The sequence below is a fragment of the Fistularia commersonii genome, chromosome 2 (assembly GCF_037954325.1).
Source record: "Fistularia commersonii isolate RoL2024-O1a breed Wild chromosome 2, RoL_Fcom_v1.0, whole genome shotgun sequence".
In the NCBI taxonomy this organism is placed as follows: Eukaryota; Metazoa; Chordata; class Actinopteri; order Syngnathiformes; family Fistulariidae; genus Fistularia; species Fistularia commersonii.
Window position 1 is genome coordinate 6,385,251 of NC_141285.1, and position 25,671 is coordinate 6,410,921.

At 46.8% G+C, this 25,671-nt stretch overlaps 1 protein-coding gene across 1 annotated transcript in view; it reads right to left on the reverse strand.

Moving 5' to 3' along the window:
• Nucleotides 1-24,375, reverse strand: part of LOC147236219 (uncharacterized) — a 74,171-nt gene extending 49,796 nt beyond the window's left edge. The window contains exons 1-2 of the mRNA XM_086161229.1: nucleotides 23,940-24,375; nucleotides 21,505-22,480 (exon numbers count right to left, since the gene is read on the reverse strand). Of these exons, the coding sequence (XP_086017355.1) occupies nucleotides 21,505-22,480; nucleotides 23,940-24,173 (1,210 nt within the window). The 5' untranslated portion in view covers nucleotides 24,174-24,375. The remainder of the gene's footprint in view (nucleotides 1-21,504; nucleotides 22,481-23,939) is intronic.
• Nucleotides 24,376-25,671: the final 1,296 nt, after the last annotated feature.

The window sequence follows — 25,671 nt, forward strand, 5'->3', positions numbered from 1 at the left end:
AGGATACAGAGAATAGGGTTATATGGAGAAAGTTGATTCGCTGTGGCAACCCCTGAAGGGAAAAGTCGAAAGAACAAGAACCATAGGAAGAGCCTTACCTGCCACCCTTTCCCCATGCAGTCATGCAAGAGATCCTGGTATTTCCTGTCAAACACCTGTCACAACCCTCTTCCCATATAATTGTAAGTTCAATGAGGATGATCTTCTTTGCCTCTTCAGACCACAGTACTGCGTCAGGCCTAGGATTGTCTGGACCTGGAGGAATTGCAGTCTTCCCCCTAGGTCCACCATAATTTCCCATGATTCATCTTTTGCATCAGATTGCTTCTTGTTGTTGCTGTGGTTAGTGGCTTTTGTCCCTCCCTTACAAACTTGATTGATGGCATTGCTCTTCCATATGGTTGGCATTTCTTGAGTCTCTCCTGCTCCAGGGTGTCAGTAAGTGTCGTGAACAAGTGCTGTTTCACACCCTGACAGGATGTGTGCCATGGTATCCCTCTCCCCACAGAGCTTGCATAATGGGTCCTCCCTCATTCCCAACTTGTGCAAGTTTGTCGGAGTCAAGAGTGTGTCATACACTGACCTCAGCATGAATTAGCTGCAGAAAGGCTCCAGTCTCCATAGATCTCCCCATATGATCTTCCTCTTGGGTAAGTCCCATTTCGTCCATGCTCCCTAGGACACTGCACTGCCCTTGCCCTTCATCCTTCCTCCTCCAGGTTCTGTATTTCCTCCTCGATCATGGCCCATTTCTCCTTGGATACTGCCTTCCACCATTGCTGGATATGGGAAGTTCCAAGACCCTGTCTTCCTGGGCATGCCATTCCAACAATGTTTCGTGGCTTCAACATTCAGCTTGTGCTACAGATGAGTCAGCAGCCCACTTGCATCCTGATTTTGGATGGGCGCATGCTTATCTGACTTGTTCCTCCTAGGAGTCTCTGTTTGTCATTATGACTGCACTTTGCTACCTTAAATTCCTCCAACACGGATGACAGAGGAAGTTGGAGCTGGCCTGATCTTATGTAAAGGCCTCCAGAAGTGAAGCTTGGAGGGATTCCCAGCCACCTTCGAAGGTACTTTTTGATCTTCCTCTCCACTCCTTCAACACTTGTCATTGGAACTTCATACACCGTCGACAGCAACATGAGCCTTGGCAATGATCTATGTTTGTAAAGCCATGCTTTGAACTTCACTGGGAGCCCTGCTTATTTTGATCCTCCTTAGCCATTCCTCCGTCGGCTTTTCTGTGCTGTTGATGTTGTTCCTGTCAGTAAGTAAGTCATTGAACCACTTCCCGAGGCATTTGATTGGATTTTCCTTTATCAATGGAATCACTTCACCTTGCACATACAGCATGACCCAATTCATCAGATTACCTTTCCTGATCACCATGCACCTGGATTCTTTAGCTTAAACTTCATTCTGGCCCACATTACCATGTGGTCTAGAACTGTTAGCAACCACCTCGCCTCCACATGAGTTTTGGTCGTCACAGTAAGGTCACAGTAAGGTCGTCCATGTAACCTCTTCTCAGCAGTTGTCAGATACCTGATTGCATTTTTGGGCCTTGGCTTTCTTGCCAGCAGCTGTTATCAGGAGGTTAATTCCCACAATGAAGAGGATGGGGGAGATTGTACAGCCAGGTCTTGCCACTGGATGGTAAAGTTGGCTGTTTTGAAATTATATATAATTATTAAAAAATAATGATATGTATATTATATATCTATGTGAAGACACTGATCACTGACAAGGTGATCCTAACAAGGTAGGAAACAGATAGATATCAACATGCAACACATTATTTCTATACATTTCTGCAAGTCTTTATATTTTCAAATGATCACTTCTACAACACTTTCACTAGCCACTGTTTGTACAGATTGTCAACTACTTGACATACAAAAATCAATTTTCAGATTTTACAGAACGAATCACCCTAGCTACAGCATTTTAACAAAATTATCATATCCTACACGTAAGAAACAGATTTGTCATGATTTTTCAATAACTGAACGTTTTGGGAGTTTTTCACCGGTCATGAAAAAAGACTGCTGTATGTGCAAACCTCCCTTTAACTCACTGGCGTTTTTGCGCTTGCAGTGTGCTGCCCGGCGGGTAGTTCCCATGGCACCTTGAGTGACTCGTTTGGAAATGTCTCTCCACATTGTGGCGCTTTGCTGTCGCCACAATCGGCATGCAGATGTGATACGTGCAGGAATCTTTCAAAGTCGTAAAAAAGACGTCTTCCTCCCATTTACTGTAAAAATATGTTTTCTGTCTTTTTTCTGTCTTTTTTTGGGGATAAATCTTTTTTTTTTTCATTACCCCTGCTAGCTAGTCTCTACGGCAACAGTTGCCATAGAGATCAGCTAGCTCTAATTTAATATGAAAACATTTAATATGAAACATTTTCCATTGTAATTTTCAAATTGACACCAATGCATGTGTGATTTAAAAAAGAACTGTAGAAAAAAATTAGGTACAGGTCACTGGCAAGTGGCGCTATGCCCGTTTCAGAACGGGCCCGCAGGTGACTGATGTGGTCCTTGAGGGCAATCTGGTGCCTGCAGGTACCATGTTGGTGACCCCTGCTCTGGTTGACCCCAGGTAACTCAAATCCTCCAACTTCTTGATCTCCACTCCCTGTAGCCTCTCATTCACACACATATACTCTGTCTTGCGGCCACTATCTTTCATTCCTCTCCTTTCTAGAGCATACCTCCACCTCTCTAGATTTTCCTTAACCTGTTTTCTGCTCTAAATACATATCAAAATTTTGTCAGCAAACTTCATGGTCCATGGAGATTCCTGTCTAACCACATATGTCAGCCTGTCCATCACCACTGCAAACAAGAAGGGGTTCAGAGCTGATCCCTGGTGGAGTCCCACCTTCACCTTGATCATCTCTGTTACCCCTGCCCCACACGGCACCACTGTCTCACAGCTAGCATACATGCTCTGCACCAGTCTAACATACTTCTCGGCCAATCCAGATTTCCTCGTACAGTACCAAAGTTCCTCTCTTGGCACCCTGTCATATGCTTTTTCTAAGTCTACAAAAACACAATGCAGCTCCCTCCAGCTTCTCTGACCTTCTCTCCAGAACATCTAACATGTACTGCTCCTCTGATAGAATCACTCCTGATCCTATCCATCCTGGTCGCTCCCGAAGAGATCCTTAGCATTTTCATCTCTGAAACCTGAAACTTGCATTGTTGCCATTTCTAGGCCATACAGCATCTCATGGTCTCACCAATGTCTTGTATACCTTTCCATTCTTTCTGGCTTTTATCGCATAGTACCCCTGACACTTTTCTCCAACCATTCCAATCCCTTCCAGTACCAGAGTTCCTCTCATGGCACCCTTCCATATGCTTCTTATAGGTCAACAAAAACACAATGCAGCTCCCTCTGGCCTTCTCTGTACTTTTCTATTAGCATTCTCAACGCAAATACTGCATCTGTAGTACTCTTCCTGGGCATGAAGCTATACTGCTGTTCACAAATGCTGACTTCTACTTTCAGTCTAGTTTCCACTACTCTTACTCTCCCATAACTTCATTGTATGACTCATCAACTTTATCCCTCTATAGTTGCCACAATTCTGCACATCCACTTTATTCTTAAAAATAGGCACCATAACACTTTGTCTCCATTCTTCAGGCATCTTCTCACTTTCTAAGATCCTGTTGAATAATCTAGTCAGAAAATCTACCGCTGCCTCTCCTAGACACTTCCACACCTCCAAGGGTATATCACCAGGACCAACTGCTTTTCCACTTTTCATCCTCTTCAATGCCTTCCTTACTTCACTTTTACTAATTTGTGCTACTTTGTGGTCTACAATAGTCCCCTCTTCTACCCTTGCCGCTCTTTCACTTTCCACATACATCGGCTCTTCAAAGTGCTCTTTCCATTGTCCCATCAAGATCCCAAAAAGCCTATAAGCCTCAGAGAGAGAATTGGGTCATGACTGAAAAACCTGGCTATTCTTTAAATATTATTGTGTTGTTAATGAGAAGAAGTAGTAGCACAGACAAAAATACATTTTTCTGCTTTTGAGGATAGACTAACTTCCCGATATAGATATAAATGTTAGTTTCAGCGGGGAGAAGATCGAGAAAAGGAAAAGAAAAGCAGCCAAAGGAGAAAACAGATTCAGATGAGTTGGACAATTCAGTAGTTTAATTGTAAAAATCATATGTCAGCTCTTAATTGTTTTGCCATAAAAATGTATAATCTATTTAATATCTGCATGGGAAGAAACTGTATCAAATCACCATGCCCTGCAACATATTGAGCCACCATTGCCTTATGGTAACAGCTAAGTCAGGTATTTTCCAAACTCATGCGGTAGGACATGGAAATTTCTATTTGGTACAAAAATTCAGGCCTTAGATTTTTCTGAAGCTTGACACACGGAGCTTCCACAAACAGGTATGGTTTAAAAAAGAAAATGTCTTTGTCCTACATTATGAGCTGCTTAAACTAAATATAACTGAATTTTTAGCTAAACAGGGAATACAAAAAATAGTATACTTGATATGTTTTTTAATTATCTTTATGTGATTGTAGAATAAGGTTTGGAGGGGTATTTGGACACTACTTTTTTTCAAAATGTGTCTGTTGTAGAAGTACTGTATGCATACCTTATACAGTATGTAAAAGTTGCAGAAAATATTGCAACATATTTATGATGTAATCTTTTTACATCTTTAATATATATCAAATGAATTCCATGTGAATGTCACACTTGCTTATTTTAAAATTATTTCCAAAATATTGTTTTTAACACTGCGTTGGAAAAAACAGAAACAAAATCACACTAATTTCAATAGGCCAGATGCATACCAACACAGATATTTTCCACATGACACCTTAGTATGCCTAGGATAAGAATATGAAAATAAATCAATAAATTATTTCATTTTGCTAGAACCTATTTTATCCTTAATACGAGATTATCTAGCAAATACCCTAAACAAGGTAAGAAATCAGCTGTTGGTAAATAACACCATTTAGGGATTATCACCTAGCCAGTTCTCTGGGTGCTGACATGTTTTGCTAACAATTACATTTGCACCTGACTAAATTATGGACCACTATTAATGTGTTTTATGCTGCTGTTACTAAATCCATGAGAAATTAAGATAATAAATAAATGAATAAATAAATAACCAAAAAAAAAAACGTCAAAGTCATTCAATATAGAGGCACTGGTTGTTGTATCTCATTACATTTGACAGAGGTGGGATTTAATGTAGACTGGTCACCTTTAAAACACTGAGCAACAAATACAACCGTTCTCTTTCAAATTCATACTGACATGGTTGTAGTTCTGCCAGAGGTGAGAGTTGAAACTCCTTCTTCCCAGCAGCCAGGTCTGACCGGCATCCTCCCCCAACATCAGAGCCAGCTCACCACCAGGTGATGATCAGTTGATATTGACGGCCGCAAGTCCGACAATATTACCACAAGGTCAATCAAAGAACTGTGGCCTAAGGTGTGTTGGTGCCAAGTGCACATATGGACACCTTTATGCCTGAACATGGTGTTTGTTATGGACAATCTGTGGTGAGCGCAGAAGTCCAAAAACAGAACACCACCAGATCTGGGGGGCATTCCTCCCAATCGATTTTTCCAAGTTGCACTGTTGTTGCCCACGTAAGCATTGAGGTCTCCAAGTATAAATAGGGAGTCCCCGATAGGAGTGCTCTCTAGCAGCCCCTCTAGGGACCCCAAGAAGGGTGGGTAAACTGAACTGTTGTTGGGTGCATAGCCACAAACAGCAGTCAGTACCCGTCCCCCCACCCGAAGGCAGAGGTAGGCTATTTTCTCCTCCACTGGGTTGAACCCCAATGTGGAGGCGGTGAGACGGGGGACAATCAATATGCCCACACCTGCCCAGTGCCTCTTATCGGGGGCAAGTCTAGAATAAAAGAGTCCAGCCCCTCTCGAGAGGCCTGGTTCCAGACCCCACGCTGGGCGTCGAGGTGAGTCAGACTTTTCATAGTCGAAATCTCTCAGCCTCACGCACCAGCTCGGGCTCCTTCCCCACCAGAGAGGTGACATTCCATGTTCAAAAAGCCAGCTTTTGCAGCGATCCGATCACCAAGGTCCCCCTTCCATCTACCGCCTGCACCCGACCCCACTGGCCCTTCCTGTGGGTGGTGACCCCAGGGGAAGAGGGATCCATGTTCAAAGTAAGACAATTTTACTTTCCATCAGACTTAATTAATCATGCTGTTGTAAATGTTTCCTTTGTTAACTGCTAACATACACTGTGTGAAGATATTTAACTAAATTTGAATTAGTTTTTGAACTGTAGGACAAAGAAGCTGGCTTTGCTACTAACTACAGAACAAACTGTTTCTGTGACAAACTACATATCTGAAATGGATCAATATCAAATGAAAAAAAAAACACAACTTAATGTAAAAGCACAAAAAAAAAAAAGAACTTAGTAAATGGAGAGCAATCTGTATCTATTGCCATGAGGAATTGAAATGAAATGCATACCCTTTAAACCAGGGGCTACCAACAAACTGCCCGCAGAAACCGGGACGTCCCCAACAACAACATAAGTCGCGTGCAGGCTGTTCTAAAAAAAGCAACTAACTAGTGGGCTATGTCTAAAATCTTCTGTTGCTATTCTTTTTAAATCACACTTGCATTTATATAGATTTGAAAATGACAATGTCTTAAAAATATGCTCATTATACATGAACTTTCGATAAGTTTAGGAGACCTCTAGTTCAAAAGTCAGTATTGTGCACATAACAAAACCGGTGCTAGTGGATAGTAAGTTAGCAGGTGCAGCGCAGATAGATGCTTCAATGCTCACAACAAATGGGAGGAGTTCTTTTATACAACTATGAAAGAAACCTGTGTGTGTCTCATTTGCGGGGCGAGTGTGGTGACGTCAAAACGTAGTGGAGAGACACTTCACTACGTGTCATAAAAGCTACCATGCTAACTATCCACCAGGAAGCGCACTACAGGCAGAAAAAGCCTGTGAGCTAACGTTACATAATTGATAAACATGGTTTATCATTTTTTTTTTATAAACAACATAGTCAAATGAGACATTTTTCCTATGAAATGTTGTGATGTTGTGGTGTTTCAGGCGATGAACGATGGCGGAAGCGTTAGAGGAATTTGAATGTTTATTGAAACACCAACAAATAACACTGAAATTTGAACGTCCGGGACCGTCTATATATACCTGGCTTAACCACGCCCCTTGACCCCTGGTCCCGTGGGGTGAGAGACCACACCCCTTTGTGTCCGCCACACAGCTCCCCCCCCAAACACCCAGAAGGGACTCAGGAAACATTACTAGGCTCGCACGGGAGTCCTGATGAGTCTGCCGAAACGGCTCCGACGTCCCTCAGGTACGACAACAGGAGGGGCCGGACGCTGGGTTTGCATGGGCAGCACCGCGGGCTTGGACAGGGGGCGGCCCCGGCGGGGTACCTGGAAAGGGGACAGATCTTCACCTGGCACTCTGTGCGCCGGTTTCAACCTATCCAGCGTGACGCGCTCCCTACGCCCGCCCATGTCTAAAACAAAACTCTTGGTGGCTGCCTCCAGCACCCAGAACAGCCCATCGTATGGGGGTTGCAGAGGTGAGCGGTGAGCGTCATGCCTAACGATCACGAAACGAGCAGACACGAGCTCCACTGGCACAAAAGACCGCAGGAAACAGTGGTGGGCCGGGTCTAGAACCCGCAAACCTAGGGATGCAAACGGCCGGACAGGTGGAGCAGACCTCTCAGGCAAAAACTCAACTGGCACACGCAGTGGCTGACCAAGCACCAGCTCAGCGGGGGAGGCATCAAGGAGGCATCTTTAGGAGCGGAGTGTAACCCCAGCAAGACCCACGGTAGACGGTCCACCCAATTGTCGTCGGAGAGCGCAGCCCGCAACACCGCCTTCAGGGACCGGTGAAACTGCTCGCACAAGCCATTAGCCTGAGGGTGGTACGCCGTCGTACGGTGCACCGTCGTCCCCAAAGACACAGCCAATGCCGACCAGAGCGACGACACGAACTGTGGACCCCTGCCCGAAGTAATATCTGATGGGGTACCAAAACGGGCAACCCAAGAGACAGAAATGCTTGAGCCACGTCCGTAGCAGCTGTGAAGGACAACGGGACCACCTCAGGCCACCTAGTAGTCCTATCCACAATGGTGAGTAGGTGGGTGAAACCCTGCGAAGGGGGTAGAGGGCCTACCAGGTCGACATGGACATGGTCAAAACGCCTGGCCAGAACTGTGAAAGGCGCGAGGGGTGCTCTTACGTGCCGATGAACCTTGGCACGTTGGCATGCCACATACGCGGCAGCCCACTCCTTCACATCCCTACGAATGCCGGGCCAGACAAACTTGGCGCACACAAGTTTCACCGACGCGCGGACTCCTGGGTGTGAGAGCCAGTGCACAGAGTCGAAAACCCGACGCCGCCAAACCTCGGGGACCACCGGTCGGGGCCGGCCTGTGGAGACATCGCAGAGAAGTGCAGAGCTACCGTCCTGAACAGCCACATCCTCCAGCACCAGACCCGTACAGGATGACTGCAGTGCAAGGACATCTGTGTCACCGGGCTGGTCCGCGGCCATAGCTGCAAAATCGATCCTGACATGCACAGAACAGACGAGGACCTTCGACAAGCAATCTGCTACAGGGTTGCACTTCTCCACCACATGCCTAATGTCCGTAGTGAACTCTGACATAGCTGCAAGGTGTCGCTGCTGGCGGGCAGACCACTGCTCGGCAACCCTCGCCATGGCGAAAGTCAATGGCTTGTGATCCAGGAACGACCCTCCAAAAGAAAACGGAAGTGCCGCGTGGCCAGATGCAGGGCCAACAACTCCCTGTCGAAAACACTGTATTTCCGTTCGCTGTCCCTCAGTTTGCGGCTAAAGAAGGCAAGCGGCTGCCAGGTATCCGCCACCCACTGTTCGACCACAGCCCCCACTGCCACATCAGACGCATCAGTCGTCAATGCTATCGGCGCCATGGGCGCAGGATGGGCGAGAAGGGCCGCCTTCCCCAGGGCGCGCTTAGCCCTGTCAAAAGCCTGAACCCGTTCCAGAGTCCAGTCAACCCCGTCTTTGCATCCCCGTGCACGTGGGGGACGCAAAGCTTCGTACAGCGGCCGAAGGAGGTGAGCAGCATGAGGGAGGAAACGGTTGTAAAAATTGACCATGCCTGAGAACTCCTGCAGTGCTTTGACCGACTCCGGATGCGGGAAATCAGTAATTGCCTGCACCTTCGATGGCAACGGAACTGCGCCTTGCGGTGAAATGCGGTGCCCTAAGAAATCAATAGCCGAAAGACCAAACTGACACTTAGCCGGGTTGATAATGAGGCTATGCTCAGCTAGGCGGCGGAACATCCTGAGTTTGGTGCTCCAGGTGCGCATCTACCGATGGACTGGCCACCAGAATGTCGTCGGGGTAAACAAATACGAACGGGAGGTCACGCAGCACCGAGTCCATGAGCCGCTGAAAGGTCTGGGCGGCCCCCTTCAACCCGAAGGGCATAAAAAGAAATTCAAACAGACCAAAGGGGGTGATCACCGCGGTCTTGGGCACATCCTCTGCGTGTACGGGTACCTAGTGATAACCACGCACCAGGTCAACCTTGGAAAAGATGGGGGCGCCTGACAGTCGCACGGAGAAGTCCTGGATGTGAGGAATGGGGTAACGGTCGCCCATGGTCACATTGTTCAACCTGTGATAGTCGCCACACGGGCGCCAAGATCCATCGGCCTTGGGTACCATGTGAAGTGGGGATGCCCACGGACTATTAGACCGCCTCACGATCCCCGAACGCTCCATAGTAGTGAACTCCTCCCGAGCAGGCGCTTGTTTGGCAGCGTCCAGGCGCCTTGGCCGCGCAAAAACCGGCGGCCCTGCCGTGGGGATGAAATGCTCCACTCCGTGTCTCAATGAACCAGTGGAAAATGTGGGCGTCGTCAGCGACGGAAACTCCGCCAATAACCGATGATAAACATCCCCTGAAACCAAAAAATTGGCGTGTGAACGTAGCCCAAACCCCTCTATCTCACAGGGATAGGTGGCAAAAGACACTGCATCGATAAGACGGTGGTTTGCGACGTCTACTAACAGGCCGTTGGCGCACAGAAAGTCTGTGCCGATAATTGGGGTCGTAATGGCGGCGATCACAAACTCCCACTCAAAATGGCGGCCATCGAAGCAAACCGATAACGACCGTGAACTGAAGGTGTCTATGGCGGACCCATGCGCCGTGCCCAACAGCGGTCCGCTACCTCTGGCCCGCATGTCCTCCCTTGTCGGTGGAAGCAGGCTCTTCTGCGATCCAGAGTCAACCAGGAACCTGAGCCCGGACTTCGAGTCCATGACGAACAACAGCTGTGGGCGACCGCCGGCGCCCACAGCTGCTACTGAGCGCCGGCCCCCGCCATTTCCCGGTCTCGAGCAGGGCGGAACACACCGCCGTGCCCTATTACCAAATCGCTGGTGGAAAAAACAGAGGCCCATCCTACGTCTCCTCGGCACGGAAACTTCAGCCACGACGGCTGCGTCCTCGTCATCCAGCGCCGTCCTCAAGGGCTCCGGAGTCGCACTCTGGACAACGAATGTTCTGGAAGTTAGCAAGATGCGGTCAGCCTCCTCCGCCAAGCCGCGGTTGTTGCCGGCGGCTAAACATCGGGAGTTCCCCAGGATCGCGCGCACAGGAGCCGGCAGTTGATGCAGAAAAACATGTAGGAAAAGGAACCCGCCGTCGTCGGATCCCAGCAGCGACAACATGTCCTCCATAAGATCCACGGCAGACCCGTCTCCCAAGCTGGGCATAGAAAGTAGCCTGTCCGCCCACTCCATAGCGGACAGCCCGTACCTCCGGAGCAGGAACACCTTTAACGCAGCATACCTGCCACGCCGCGGAGGGTCGCGCAACAGCTACATGGCCCGATTCGTGGTCTGTTGGTCCAGCGCCGCGACGACCAAAAAATATCTGGCATCCTCTGACGAAATTCCCTGCAGTTCAAAAATCGCCTCCGCGTGTTGGAACCAAGCGGCCGGGGCGCTCCGCCAAAACTCCGGCAGCCGGACGGCCGTGGCGGCCGGGTCCGACTGAGCAGGATGGGGTGCCGTAGATGATACAGCATCGCATGCTTCATCCGAGTCCGACATGTCCAGTTCGGGGTCACCAATGTGGTGTTTCAGGCGATGAACGATGGCGGAGGCGTTAGAGGAATTTGAATGTTTATTGAAACACCAACAAATAACACTGAAACTTGAACATCCGGGACCATCTATATATACCTGGCTTAACCACGCCCCTCGACCCTTAGTCCCGTGGGCTGAGAGACCACACCCCTTTGTGCCTCTCCTAGGCACTTCCACACCTCCACAGGTATATCATCAGGACCAACTGCTTTCCACTCTTCATCCTCTTCAATGCCTTCCTCACTTCACTTTTACTAATTTTTGCTACTTTGTGGTCTACAATAGTCCCCTCTTCTACCCTTAACTCTCTTTCATTTTCCACATTCATCAGCTGTTCAAAGTGCTCTTTCCATCTTCCCATCACTCCTCTAGCATCAGTCAATACATTTTCCTTTCCTTTCCAATTGAACATCCTTTCCATCTTTATCTCTGTTTTGCCAACCTGTATAGATCATTCTCACCCTCCTTACCATCCAACCGAGCATACAAGTCATCGTACGCCCTTTGTTTTGCCTTTGCTACCTCTATCTTTACCTTTCCCCACATCTCCCTGAACTCCTGTCTGTTCTCTTCAGTCCTCTCAGTATCCCACTTCTGCTTTGCTAACTGCTTTCTCTGTATATACTCCTGCACTTCCTCATTCCACCACCAAGTCTCCTTATCTACTTTCCTTCCAGATGACACACCAAGTACTCTTCTACCTGTCTCCCTGATAACACTAGCTGTAGTTGTCCAATCATCTGGAAGCTCACCCTGACCACCCAGAGCCTTTCTCAACTCCTCCCTGAAAACCATACAACACTCCTCCCTTTTCAGCTTCCACCACTTTGTCCTCTGCTCTGCCTTTGTCCTCTTCATCTTCCTTGTTACCAGAGTCATCCACAAACCACCATCCTATGCTGTCTGGCTACACTCTCCCCTGCAACTACTTTGCAGTCACTGATCTCTTACCGGTTACCCCGTCTATACAAGATGTAGTCTAGCTGCGTGCTCCTACCTCCGCTCTTATAAGTTACCCTATGTTCCTGTTTTTCTGGAAAAAGGTGTTCATCTGTCCCTCTGCATTCCTATCCTGTATATCAAATCTGCCAATCACTTCTTCATCCCCTTTATTGCCTTCACCAACATGTCCATTGGAGTCTGCACCAATGACCACTCTCTCATTTCTGGGAATATTCTGCATCACTTCATCTAACTCACTCCAGAACTTCTCCTTCTCTTCAGATTCACATCCCACCTGCAGGGCATAGCCACTAACAACATTGAACATCACACCTTCAATTTCCAGTTTCAGACTCATAAGTCTATCTGACATTATTTTCACCTCTAGGACGTTCCTAACAAACTCCTCCTTCAAGATAACTCCTACTCCATTTCTCCTCTTGTCAGTACCATAATACTTACTTAAAGCCTGCCCCTAAGCTTCTAGCCTTACTACCTTTCCACTTGGTCTCCTGGACACACAGTATATCCACCTTCCTTCTCTGCATCATGTCGACCAACTCTCTACCTTTTCCTGTCATAGTCCCAATATTCAAAGTCCCTACTCTCAGTCCCAGACTCTTTCCTTTCCTCCTCTCTCTCTGCTTCTGAACACGCACTCCTCTACTTTCTAAATGAAATTACATACATTATGAACTGAAAATGCATTATTGTGCTGCTCTGTGATCCTACTGATCACTGCTTTCAAATAGTAAAATGAGAAAATAAAAAAAAAATGAATCAAATCAGTTGTATTCTTTCTCATAGCTCTTATCTGCGATTTTCCCGAAGTCCATTCAATTGAAAAATAAACATAAATAAATGAAATACAATAAAATAAAATAAATAATAAAAATCTGGCAACCAAGACAAAACAATGCTTCCTTTAAGGAAAAATCACATCTTGTCGAAATAAACGTAAAAATTTAACTGAATTAAAATTGAAAATATGTCACTGCTCAGTGATGCTCACTTGTCAGAGGCTGAGCCTGATACTTGGTGGTGTCTCATCTTTTGTACCAGTTCATTAATGTTCGGGACAGGCTCTGAGCTGAAGAAATCCTCAGGATTGAGTGAAGGTGGTTATCAGTAAGACGGCTCCTGTGTGATGTTTTCTTTAGTTTCATTAAAGAGAACAATTGTTCACAGAGGTACGTGCTTCCAAACATAGAGAGCGTCTGAGCAGCTTGGATGCGCAGCTGAGGCATTGTGTCGGGGATGAAACGTGCAAACTCAGCAGCACCCACTCTCTCATATGTTTCCTTCAGAGTGTCATTGCACTGGTACTCAATCAACTGCATTTGTAGATTTGGTGATGCACATTCTACATCAACTGCAAAAGGATTGCTGAGCAGTTCAAACCTGCTTTTTTGGGCGTCAAAGTCAGCAAATCGGCATCAGAAGTCGGCGGCAAGTATGCTGAGTTTATCAGCAAACTGTGCACTCGGGAACGCAGCGGTAGAGAGCTTCTCTTTCTGAGTCTGGCAGATGGGAAAGTTGCTCAAGTTTTCTTTACGCCTCTGCGTCTCCCACAGTCTCAGCTTGGTTTTAAACGCCTTCACTGTATTGTATATATATTGCTTTCCATGAAGAGACAGATCTCATGCAGCTCGAAACATCTTTGCAGCACCTTTCCCTGGCTTCGCCATCGCACGTCTGTGTGATACGGCAAGTCACCATACTCTGTATCTAACTCACCAAGAAATGCCTTGAACTGGCAGTGATTTAAACCTTTGGCTCTGATGATGTTGACTGCTCGCGTTACGGTGCTCATTACATGTTCCATTTTCAAGGCTTTGCCACACAACGACTCCTGGTGTATGATGCAGTGATAAGCTGTCAGCTCATCTGTGATGGTTTCCTCCCGCATTCTTTCACGCATCCTTGCCACTAATCCACTCCTGTGCCCACACAATGTGGGTGCTCCGTCTGTTGTCTGTTGGAATTTTTCCCAAGGCAGCCCCATCTCATTGACACATCTGGATACCTCTTCATACAGATCTTGTCCTGTAGTTGTGCCATGCATAGGATGTAATGCCAAAAACTCTTCTGTTATGCTCAGGCTGGAGTCTACTCCACGAACGAAAATTGACAGCTGGGCAATGTCAGACCTGTCCGCGCTCTCATCCATAGGAAGGGAATATGCGATGAAATCTTTTCCCTTTCCCACAAGCTGTTCTTTTAGATTCCTGGAAAGCTGGTCTACACGTTCAGCAACGGTGTTTCTGCTCAGGCTCACGTTTGAAAAAAGTTGCCTTTTGTCTGGGCACACTGCGTCACAAACTTAAGCATACAGTTTGTGATAAAATCTCCTTCAATAAAAGGGCGGAGTGATTTTGCGATCTCTTCTGCCACAATAAAACTAGCCTTGACAGCAGCCTCGCTTTGTGATTTGGCATTTGTGAAAAGAGCCTGCCTGGACTTAAGACCTCATTTTAATTCTTCCACCTTCTGTAGCCTTTGTTCCGTGTCCATGTTCTTGTCTTTGTTTGTGTTTCTGAGACGTTTGATAGTGTCTTCTTAGATTACATTCTTTCATTACAGCCAAACTTTCTCCACACAGAAGACACACGGGTTTACTTCTCAAATCATAATAAAAAAGGGCTCTGCTTCCCCCCTAGCTTGAATCCCCCTCTTCTCAGCATCCACCTCACGCTTAGCCATTTTGAGGAGGCGAGTAGCTTTTGACTGCTAATGAATCATGAAGCTGCTTGCTCCACTGCCCCCTTGCCATGCTGCAGTGATTTTGTGGGTGACCATTGCATTGAGGGGAATGTAGTGTTGGTGCATGCAAAACACCAGCAGGCGGCTGTGGCCTGCGGGCCCGTTCTGATGATAATTAAATATCATCTGGGGGGCCACAAATAATTCATTTGCAGGCCGGATCTGGCCTGAGGGCCCTGACTTTGACATATGTGGTCTATTACAACAATATGCAAAGATCCTGGCTTGTACAAAGGTAGTTGCAAACAGATTATTAGAACTCCTAGTTAATAATATGCAACCCTTGAGTTAATTATTTTTCTCAGTTAAAAGATGCATAAAGTCACCTTTGACAGTATCCAAAGACAACAAGTTTCCTCAGCTCTACACAGTACACTCAAAATACACAGTGAAACAAAAACAGTGACAGCACTAACACCTATAGAGAGATGACAAGAAACTCAACTGTTTAAAAGCCATACAAAATGTACTTAACATGAAAGCTTGTGGGCAAAATTCAGTCTTCTAAATCACATGCACGCACACACACACAGACACACACACACACACACACACACACGCACAAACCTATAATGTACCTAATCAACACCCCTAAGTCAAATTAGTCATCTGTCTTTCATTCTTAATGCTGAAGTCAGTCGATCACTGATTAGGTCTGTATTGTAGCATTTTAGTCAGGGAAACACCCGGGTGACGGTAAAACGTCTGTTAAATGAGCAATAGCTGTTGTTGGCCACGGCTACACCACACAAGCCTGCAATACACTCACCTGTTACCGCTCAATTCCAGGTAAAAAACCAACAGAATTCATTGCACCCCAATCCACACCCACAAAATTCCCAGCAACCCCAAAATCACACAGAAAACAAGCATCAACATAAACCCCAACATTTGTAAATTGCTACACTACCCCTCCCCAGTGGAGTCATCGAACCCGACAACAAAGTCTCTGAATCTCGTAAGCATACTTCTTCTCCTCCTTGGTCATCCTCTCAACATGGTATCTCAGGGCCAGATTGTTTCCCCAACTGGACGTGTGGACGGTCATGGGCTTGGAGGCAGGACCCCACTCATGTCACTCTCCGGGCTGGCTGCCGGACCTACTCCCTCAAGTGTGGCATTCCCCGTGGCCCTTCCAGGAGTCGCTGAGCCCCTGTAGGGTGCCAGCCAGTCCCGGTAGAGTGCTACCTTGCGCCCCCAGGGGGTAGCTGCACCCAATAAACCACTTCTCCCATGCGCTCCAGGACGAGACATGGCCCCATCCAATGACTGTCCAGTTCTGCGCATCTGCCCCTCTTTTGTTTCTGTTCATAGGCCAACACCAGCTCCCCGACCGTGAAGTGACGTCCCTTAGCGCGCAAATCATTATTCCTTTTCTGATTTATGCCTCCTGGCGTAAGCGTGCGCTGAATCCAAGCGATCCTGTTGCTTGGCGTAGGCCGGACCAGCGGGGATGGGTGGTACATCTGGAGACCCTACAAAGGCCAACTCCACTGGTTTTCTCAACTCCTTGGCCAACATGAGAAGAGCAGGTGTGCATGCAGAGGACTCCTGGATTGCTGTGCGGAATGCCATCAAAACAAGGGGTAAGTGCAGAATCCCAGTGTGGCTGGTGGTTGGATGTCAGTGTGGATAATTGCTCCCCCGTAGTACAATGGAACCTTTCCTCTAATCCGTCACTCCGGGGCTGGAGTGGTGTTGTGCGGGTCTTTGTGATCCCCAAGCGAGAGCACATTGTGGCAAACACTTTGGAATTTCTGCCCTGGTTGCTATGGATGCTATGGACAACTAGCTGGCTAAACATCCCCCCAAGCAGTGCATCTACTATTGTCTCTGGTTCCTGATCAGGCAGTGCATGGGCTTTGGGCCATTTCATGAAATAGTCCACTGCAGTGAGTATATAACAATTGCCTCTCTCTGTGCATGGCAATGGCCCAACAACATCTACCCCCACCCGCTGCATCGGCTCCCCCACTGGAGCCTGTTGTAGATGGACCCTGGACTGGCCCTGTGGGCCCTTGCGAGCATTGCAGATGTCACTGCACTGGTAAAAGTCCTCCACATCTGCTCTCGTCCTGCTCCAGTAGAAAGCCTAGTGCAGCCGGCGGAGAGTTTTTGTCACTCCAAAGTGGCCTGACCCAGCGGAGCCATGCATGGCTGCCAGGATGGCTCCCTACATTCCCTTAGGCACCACTATCTGCCATATTTTCTTCCCAGTAGCTGGCTCCACCCATGCTCTCTGGAGACCCCCCTCCATCAGCTGCAGATATGTCAACTTAGCCCACAGTCTGTTTGTCCATGGGGAGAGAGCTGCCACCTCTTCCAAGGGCCACTGTTGTGCCTCCACCCATAACATCACCGCCTGCATGTCTGGGTCTTGTCGCTGCCCTTCTGCCCAGTCTTTTTTGTCCACCACTCGCAGCTCCCTGCTCAGCTCACAGCTCACCCCTTCGTCCGACTGCAGCACCAGTCCTTTTACCTCATTCTCTCTGCGGTCACAGTGCCAACAGCCCTCTGCACTGTATGGGTGACGCAAAAGCGTGTCAGCTTTGCTCTGTTTCTCCCCTGCACTGTGGGCTACGATTGATTTGTAATACTGCAGCTCCTCCAACCAATGCGCCAGCTGACCCTCCGGCTCTCTGAATGTCATTAGCCACTGCAGGGAAGCATGGTTAGTGCGTAAATTGAAGGGCTGGTCACACAGATAGAATTTAAAATGTCGAATAGAAAACACTGCAGCAAGCCTCCACTCTGCTTTGCTCAGGGCTTTGCTGTGGTATGCCACTACCCTCTCTCCCTCAGGCCACACTTGAGATAGGACAACTCCTACCCATTCCCCACTTGATTCTGTGTCCAGAACAAAGTATAAGTCAGGATCAGGGTGTGCAAGGACTGGTGCGGTTACCAGGGCCTGCTGCATTGACCAGGAAAGGCTGGTCTTTCTGCAGAAGCCTGTATAGGGGAGCAGCAATGCATGAAACCCACCCCACAAACTTCCTGTATTGGAAGCTATTCCCAAAAAACTCTTAAGTGCCTTCTGGTCTGCAGGGGTTGGCCACTCACATATGATGCTCACCTTCTCCTTTGTGGTACCAATTCCCTCGCCCCCTACCCAATGACCCAGGAAAGTTACCACCTGCACAGCAATTTGCACTTATCGGGATGCAGCTACAGGCCAGCCGCTTAGATCCGTTGCAGCAGATCCGTTGCAGCACCCAGCACACTGCAGCCATAGCTGCGTGGAATGAGCTCCCCTGGGCGAGGATATTGTTCAGGAACACAGGACACTCAGAGCGAGGTACACCTGCCAGCGCCCCCCAACTGTGACCCTCAGCAGGCCCCTTCCCTTCATTAGTGCAAGTTCACCAGTAACTGTTCAGAGTTTAACTGCTGTGCCCTCCAGCTGTATCCCCACAGGCACCACCTTAGGCCGCACCACCATGACTGTTGATCCGGTGTCGACCAAGGCCGTACATGGAACACCCCCTGTGCAGATGGGAATATAGTAGTAGTCTGACATGGAAGTCCTCCCCACCACTACCAAGTCCGCTCTCTGTCCCCGCAGTCATATGGGACACAGCTGTGCTGAACTGGTAGTGCACAGGACCTTGTTGTGGGGTCATGCAGCGTCCTGCCTACTGTGACCCCCCTCCGTTACCCGCAGGCTTAGCCATGGCAGGGCAATTTCTTTTCAGGTGTCCACCTGACCACAGCCCCAGCAGAGGCGTGCCTGGCCCTCTGGCTGTGGCTGCTGGACTACTGCCTGTGTTCACTGGCGACACTCCACAGCCACAGTGAGCGCCTTGATCATCTCAGCCACCTCATCCACCCATGGTGGCCGCTGGACAGTCTTATCACACTCCCAAGCTGCTCTAACCAGGGGGTGTAGCACCCTGTAGCGAAGTGCTCATCACTATCTCTCTCTCTCCAGCGCATATTCCAGGTCAGTCAGGGTGTGGGGGTGACCTAGCTGGGTATGAACGCACAGATCAGGAAGGGAAAGAGCTCTGATAAAGTGGTCCCAAGCCAATTCAATTTGCACTCTGTGGGGCATGTGTGCATGTGCCCAATGTGTCAGCCCCTCAATATCATTTGCCAGGGCCCTTTGTGTCTCCCCTCCACATCTCTGATGTCCATCTAGCTCCGATCTCAAGAGCTCTGTACGAAAACACTGTCCAAAGCGCCGCCCAAGCAGACCCATAAGCATGCTGTAATTATCTCTCACTCGGGTTGTTAGAGAGTAATTCTAATTCATGCTGGTCTAAGTTGAAACCTGTAAAGAGGAGACCGTGGTTATCACAAGAAATAACAGACAAGTGACTATTCTTTTAAGCTCTGCAGAGGGGGAGACTCAGCGCGCTCTTTGGAGGCAAGATCCAGAGAATCCCATCAAGTTCCTCCTTGCTCAGCCTTTTATTGTGTGAAAGTGTATTGGTGTTGTTGACAAGATCACATACAGGGAGAGGGTAATTCCTGTTTACATTCAGGAGGGTAGGTTCGTTATCAGGGGGTAGGTTCCCATTTGCTTTGCAGTCATTTGGCAGCCGCTTTCATCCAAAGTGACTTACAGTGGAGGTGCCGGGGATTGAACCCAGGACCTTATTCATGCGCTCTACCACTGAGCTGCAACACCTTTATGCTTTTTCAATTTACGATCACGGGGGAAGGTTCCTGTTTAAGGATGAAGGCCATTTGTGCTCACACGTCCTGCTGTCTTCATGTGAATAGTCGAAATAACATAGCTATGAATATAGCAAGAAAAAACTAACACGGGTCTAAAAGCAGCAGGCAAGACAAAGCATCGTCCATCAAAGGGCAAGCTGGAGGGCTTTTTGCTCATCAGCCCAGCCACTTGCATTCGCTAAAAATTCGAATTGAGCAAAGAAAGCATCCCAGTCCAGCTTCCAGCATATTTAGGACTGCAGCTGCTGATCAGGGCTCTTTACAGAGCTCTGATTCGCTCATCACGTTGGCGTGTTCCCGATGTCGAGTGTCAAACTGTCCTCGTCCCCCTGGTGTAAAGCAAACATACCCTTCTTCCTTCCTCTCCCCCATCATGATACACATGATGCACGATCCATCATATCGTCAGAACACTGTGCCAGCGAGGATAGCTTTCCTTCCACCAGACAAACTGATAGAACAATAAGTTTACTTCTGACACCAGTTGTTGCATTTTAGTCAGGGAAACACCCGGGTGACAGTAAAACATCTTTTTAATGAGCAATAGCTGTTATTGGCCATTGCCACGCCACACAAGCCTGTAATACAACTGTTACCGCTCAATTCCAGGTAAAAAAAAAAAAAGTGAATTTATTGTACCCCAAACCACACCCACAAAATTCCCAGCAACCCCAAAATCACACAGAAAACAAGCATCAACATAAACCTCAATGCTGGATTTCCTTGTTGATACCAAATCCAAGGTCATGTGTGGCTTCAGCTGAACACCAACAGCTGTCTGAAAGCACACTATGAGTCCCTGCTGTAGGACTAACACGTCAAAAAATTGGACAAGGAACTGGAAATTACTTAATTCATGTTTTTTAAATTATGAATTCTAAGGTTGAATTCTGAGATATAACAGCAATAAAATGACACAGGTAATTCACAGTTTGTTAAAATACACAACAGCAGCCTCAGCCATACAAAGTTTCAAAAGTGTGTCTTACAAAGACAGAATAAAAACAAGCTAAGATCAAATTCATATTTTTGGAGATTCTGACTGTAACAGATTCATTCATCATTAGATTCATTGTAATGTCATGTTTGTGTTGATGTTCAATAAGCCACAAATTTGGTGAAATACAAATGTAGTGCTTTATGAATGCCCTGCTATGTTTGCTAAAAGGACATAGGCAAGTAAAGTCAAAAGCTTCAATTTATATTCTGTTGATTGTTTAGTAAAGATGAGGCTAAGAACTATTACGCTGTTTTTTTTAAGATTATGGTTTGCTATAAAGCTTCAAAGACAAAACACTGGGTCAATGTGAACATTCTATCAACATAATTCTTATCAAGACGCAAATGACTGAAATACTATTTTATTTCAGCATATGAACTCCTTTGTCAAGTTATTATGTCTCCAATAAAATCAAAAACAGAATTCAAGTCTATAAACAGAGATATTATGCAAGGAGTCTGTCCTCCCTGTAAAATGTTACTGAACTACAAACAATTAAATGCAATGAGTTTTGACAGTGATTTTATTTCAGCAGCCTTGTGAATATGTTTTAAAGTGAAATTACTGAACAATAATGAACAGTGAGGGGTATCAAAAAATGGCTCAGGATGTTAATTTAAGATCTAAAATTAATTTCTTTGCTGATATACATACCGTGTTGTTAAATGGCTTGAAGCACGTGATCTGGATCAATATGACGCAGGAAGAGAATGCTACTTCGGCATGAAGCACAATACTGTTTAAACTCCAAATTCATAACAGTCAAGTTCATCTGTTTGTTAATATTGGAGAATGTATCATTGGTAAATATGTCTATTTGAACAGTATATTTTGTATGTAGAAAAAAAAGATAGGTCATAAAGTGAAAAACAAGACCACTTTACCCTGCACTTACCGTTGTATAGCCTCTGGTGTTTGGTGGCCATCTCATCTCTTCCTGTCCTCCTCTGACCCCCATCCCAGCTAGGGGAGACACTGCTATACCTCCCCTTGTGCTCCATCCTGGGGCTAAGCTGATAGTGACGGTGGTGCCATATAGGCTCTGGGTTAGCCACAATCACCTGCCCTTTTCTTAAATGTTCTGGTGTTCCCCTTACAGCCTGCTTGGCCGCTTGCCGCCCGGGTCTCTGACTCAGCTCTGGGTTAGACTTGGCTATGGTCCTCTTGCAGCCTTTCTTAGAAATTAACACTTGTTTCTGGGCTAGTAGGTCAGAGCTGCATGGTCTGGGGTACGAGTCAGTTGGCAGCCTGATCGGAGACTTGCTTTGTTTGTCTAGGCTGTGTCCTCGAAGGCCACAGGGGTCCAGGTTAGTAAGAGAGCCCCCCCGGGGGCGGCAAGTCTGTGGAAAGGTGTGGTATTCAGGGCTAGCGCTGTGCCTCCGACCTGTGTATTCACTCAAGTCACTAGCAGTGGCATTTGAGCCTGGGGGCAATGGTTTACGATGCATGTTGTCAGGGCTATCTGTGCTCCCAGAGCTGGATGTACTGCTCCCATCACCAACATCTCGGAGGAGGCCAGGGTTGGGTGCACCACCCCCTAGCTGAGACAAGTTGCTCTGACGGTCAATGGAGGTCCTGCAGCCTGAACCCCCCTGCCAACTGCCCCCTCCAGCCACAGCCCTCTCCTCTTCCAGCATCAAACAGACCTCCTTCAGCTCAAGGTTCTCCTGGAGGATTTCCACCTGCCGCTGTTCCAGCTCCTTCAGCTTCTGCAGGTAAATTGAAACCTCCTTCCGCATCAAGCCAGCACTAAAGCGGCCCAGACGCTGCCACTCCCGTGACACACGCTTCCCTTTCTGCCGGTCATCATCAAGGAAGCAGCACAGGTCCCGCAGTTCATGGTTGTCCTCCTGCAGTTTCTGGTTCACTTCCTGGTTTTGGGAAAAACATAGACACACACAAGGGTAAAAGATCAACATTATGTTCCTGAAGGATTATTTTGTGTGCGAAATGAAAGACAGTCACCAAATAGTTGCTGGAAATTATTACGGTAAAGTAGTAAATGATACATTTTAAAATAGTTGAAGTGACTTTATTTAATTATACATTTCTTAAAACTTTTTGTAAATTGTAATTTCATTTGATGATAAAAAGGATCAAATTTTTGATGTAAAACTAAGATTCTTCAAATTATTCTGTTCATAATGTATAAGGATCTGACCCATAGCAGGTTCACAAGTTAAATTTGATGGTGACTAAAAGTGATTGAACACATTTTTTTTACCAAAATGTAGAAAATCAATTATAATGTGATTTGCCTGGCTATTAATGTAGGACGCATCTTATTTATTCACAGCTGAGGCTGGAATCTCTCTTGACTGCACCTCAATACCTGACTGAGTAAAGAAACAGTAAGAAAAGAATAGTGCCACAAGGATTTGACTATCAACAAGTTGTGCATTTCCTATTTTGAAAGGCTGGAGTTTTTAGGCTGGAGTTAAATAACGTATGACCATGAGACCTTCTATGACGATAGTTTTGTGCCTACTTGTGGCAACAAAAGCAAATGATGAATGTCAGTATTGAGATGCAATGGAATAGCTGTAGCAGCTCCCATTTTATGGTTACAGTTTCTATATTTATATATGATATACAATCGATATATATATATATATATATAAAACATGTCATGCTACAATGGTCCACAGTAGTGGTAAGATAAAGGGTGAATGTTGTTAAATGTAAGAGCTTCTCCTCCTGGGCAGACCAATGTGTCAATGTATTGAATTGTATATCAGATGGCTGTTCTCAAATTGATCATCCACTGTGATTGCCTAGAGTCTGATTTTGAGAGCCTGTAGGCAGGATTAAGAGCACCATTTCTATTTTGAATATGTTCTTGAAATTAAGGAACACATGATGCAAACATCTGTAAGTATCCATGTCAAAAAAAGTAATGAGAATTTACTTTGAAATGAAATTAGGAAAATGTGTTGAATACTTCAATGTCTGATATTATACACATCTGCTTACTCAAGTGTTTTATTTTCTAAGACAATAAGTTAATGGTCTCTGTTTTACTGAGAAAAATTGTGCCATAATTTACAGTACCATGCGATAATACAGAAAAATGCTAGGTCAAGAAAATGTTAACATGTCACAGTACTAGGTAATTATATTTCCAAACTAAACTAACCATACTGAATTGAAAAGTGTTGTGCATGCAGCTTTGATGCAACAGGTACTATGTGAACACACATAAGGACATACACGCGCAGACACTAAAATAACAAACACGAACATTACTGTGTTCGTCAATTTAACTTTCATCCTACCACGAAATAAATGTGTAAGTGAAGGCTACTGGGTTCTCCGGAGACCCCACCGTACCTTCAAACCCCGGATCTCGTTCAGGTGCTGTTGGAGCCTCCGGTTCACCTCCCGCATCAGATTGTCATGCTCCACGATAACGCTCCTCTTCTCCGCCTCCGCTCTCCGCAGGCGCAGCAACAGCTCATCCTTACCCCACTGAAGCAGTTTTTCGTCAGGTATTTTAGATATATCTTCCGCTGGACTATCGGTGCTTTGAAGCATTATCGGCTGGAGCGAAACGCCTTTCTCCATATTTTTAAACTCGAATGTGGAATTGGAGGAAATTTCAGTGGCAAATCGTTAAATGTGCCCGGAACAACTCTGCTTCAACGGCTACACGGCGTCCCCTCCCGCCCTTCTTGAAAATTACTTGGAATTACATGGCTCTCCTTTATCCCACGCCCATGCTGCAGCTCTAGCATAACACTCTCCTCTGCGTTGCGATGCCGTCTCCGTCACCACCAGGGCAACCCGGAGTATGTGGATGTGTCTTCAACGGACTCCACGGGCGACTCGAGCCGGGGATCTTTTTCTCGATGCATGTCGTCCGCCGTGCGCACTCAAGTGTCTCAGGGCTGAAGACCCGCCGTCGGACGGAAGGAAGAACCTGATGTGTATGTGTGTGTGTGTTTGTGTGTGTGTGTGTGTGTGTGTGTGTGTGTGTGTGTGTGGGGGGGGGGGGGGGGGGGGGGCATGCGCTTATGTGTTGAGCAGAGCTATGCCATCTCCCTCTCTTAGTCTGCCATCTTCTGGAAATGGAGGCGCACTGCATTGCTGACGTGAAACAAAGTGCAATTAAGAAATGCATAAAACTTGATATGCATTTTCTGATTGTGATCACATGTGATAATACAGGAAATGGGATGTGAAAAAATAGAGGGGGGGGCAATCCACTTTGAGTGAGACAGCAGACAGTGGTGGGGAGAGTGTGTTGCGTTGTCATGTATAACTAAGTGTGACACCCAAAAGCGATGTTAGCATGAGGCTGAGGTTTAAAAATACTGAGAGCAACAAAGGATGTTCACTGCATAGTAACATCTTCTTCTTCTTCTTCTTTCAGCTTTTCCCATGAGGGGTCGCCACAGCGAGTCAACTTTCTCCATCTAACCATATTCTCTGTATCCTCCTCTCTCACACCAACTACCTTCATATCCTGTCTCACTTCATCCATAAATCTTCTCTTTGGTCTTCCTCGAGACTTCCTGCTTGGCCGCTCCAATTCCAGCATCCGTCTACATATATATTCTCTATCCCTCCTCTGTACATGACCGAACCATCTCAGTCTGGCTTCTCTGACTTTCTCTCCAAAACATCTGACATGTGCTGTTCCTCTGATAGACTCATTCGTGATCCTATCCATCCTGGTGACCCCCAAAGAAAACCTCAACATCTTCATTTCTGCAACCTCTAGTTCTGCCAGCTGTCTTTTGGTCATTGTAACAGTCATTGTCCATACATCATCGCTGGTCTCACCACTGTCTTGTACACCTTTCCTTTTATTCTGGCCAATAGTCTTCTATCACATAGTACCCCTGACACTTTTCTCCATCCATTTCAACCTGCTTGGACCCGTCTCTTCACCTCTTTCCCACATTCTTCGTTGCTCTGGACTGTTGACCCTAAGTACCTGAAATCCCCCAGCTTCTTTATCTCCACTCCCTGTAGCCTCACCGTTCCACCCGAGTTCCTCTCATTCACACACATATATTCTGTTTTGCTGCGACTAACTTTCATTCCTCTCCTTTCCAGA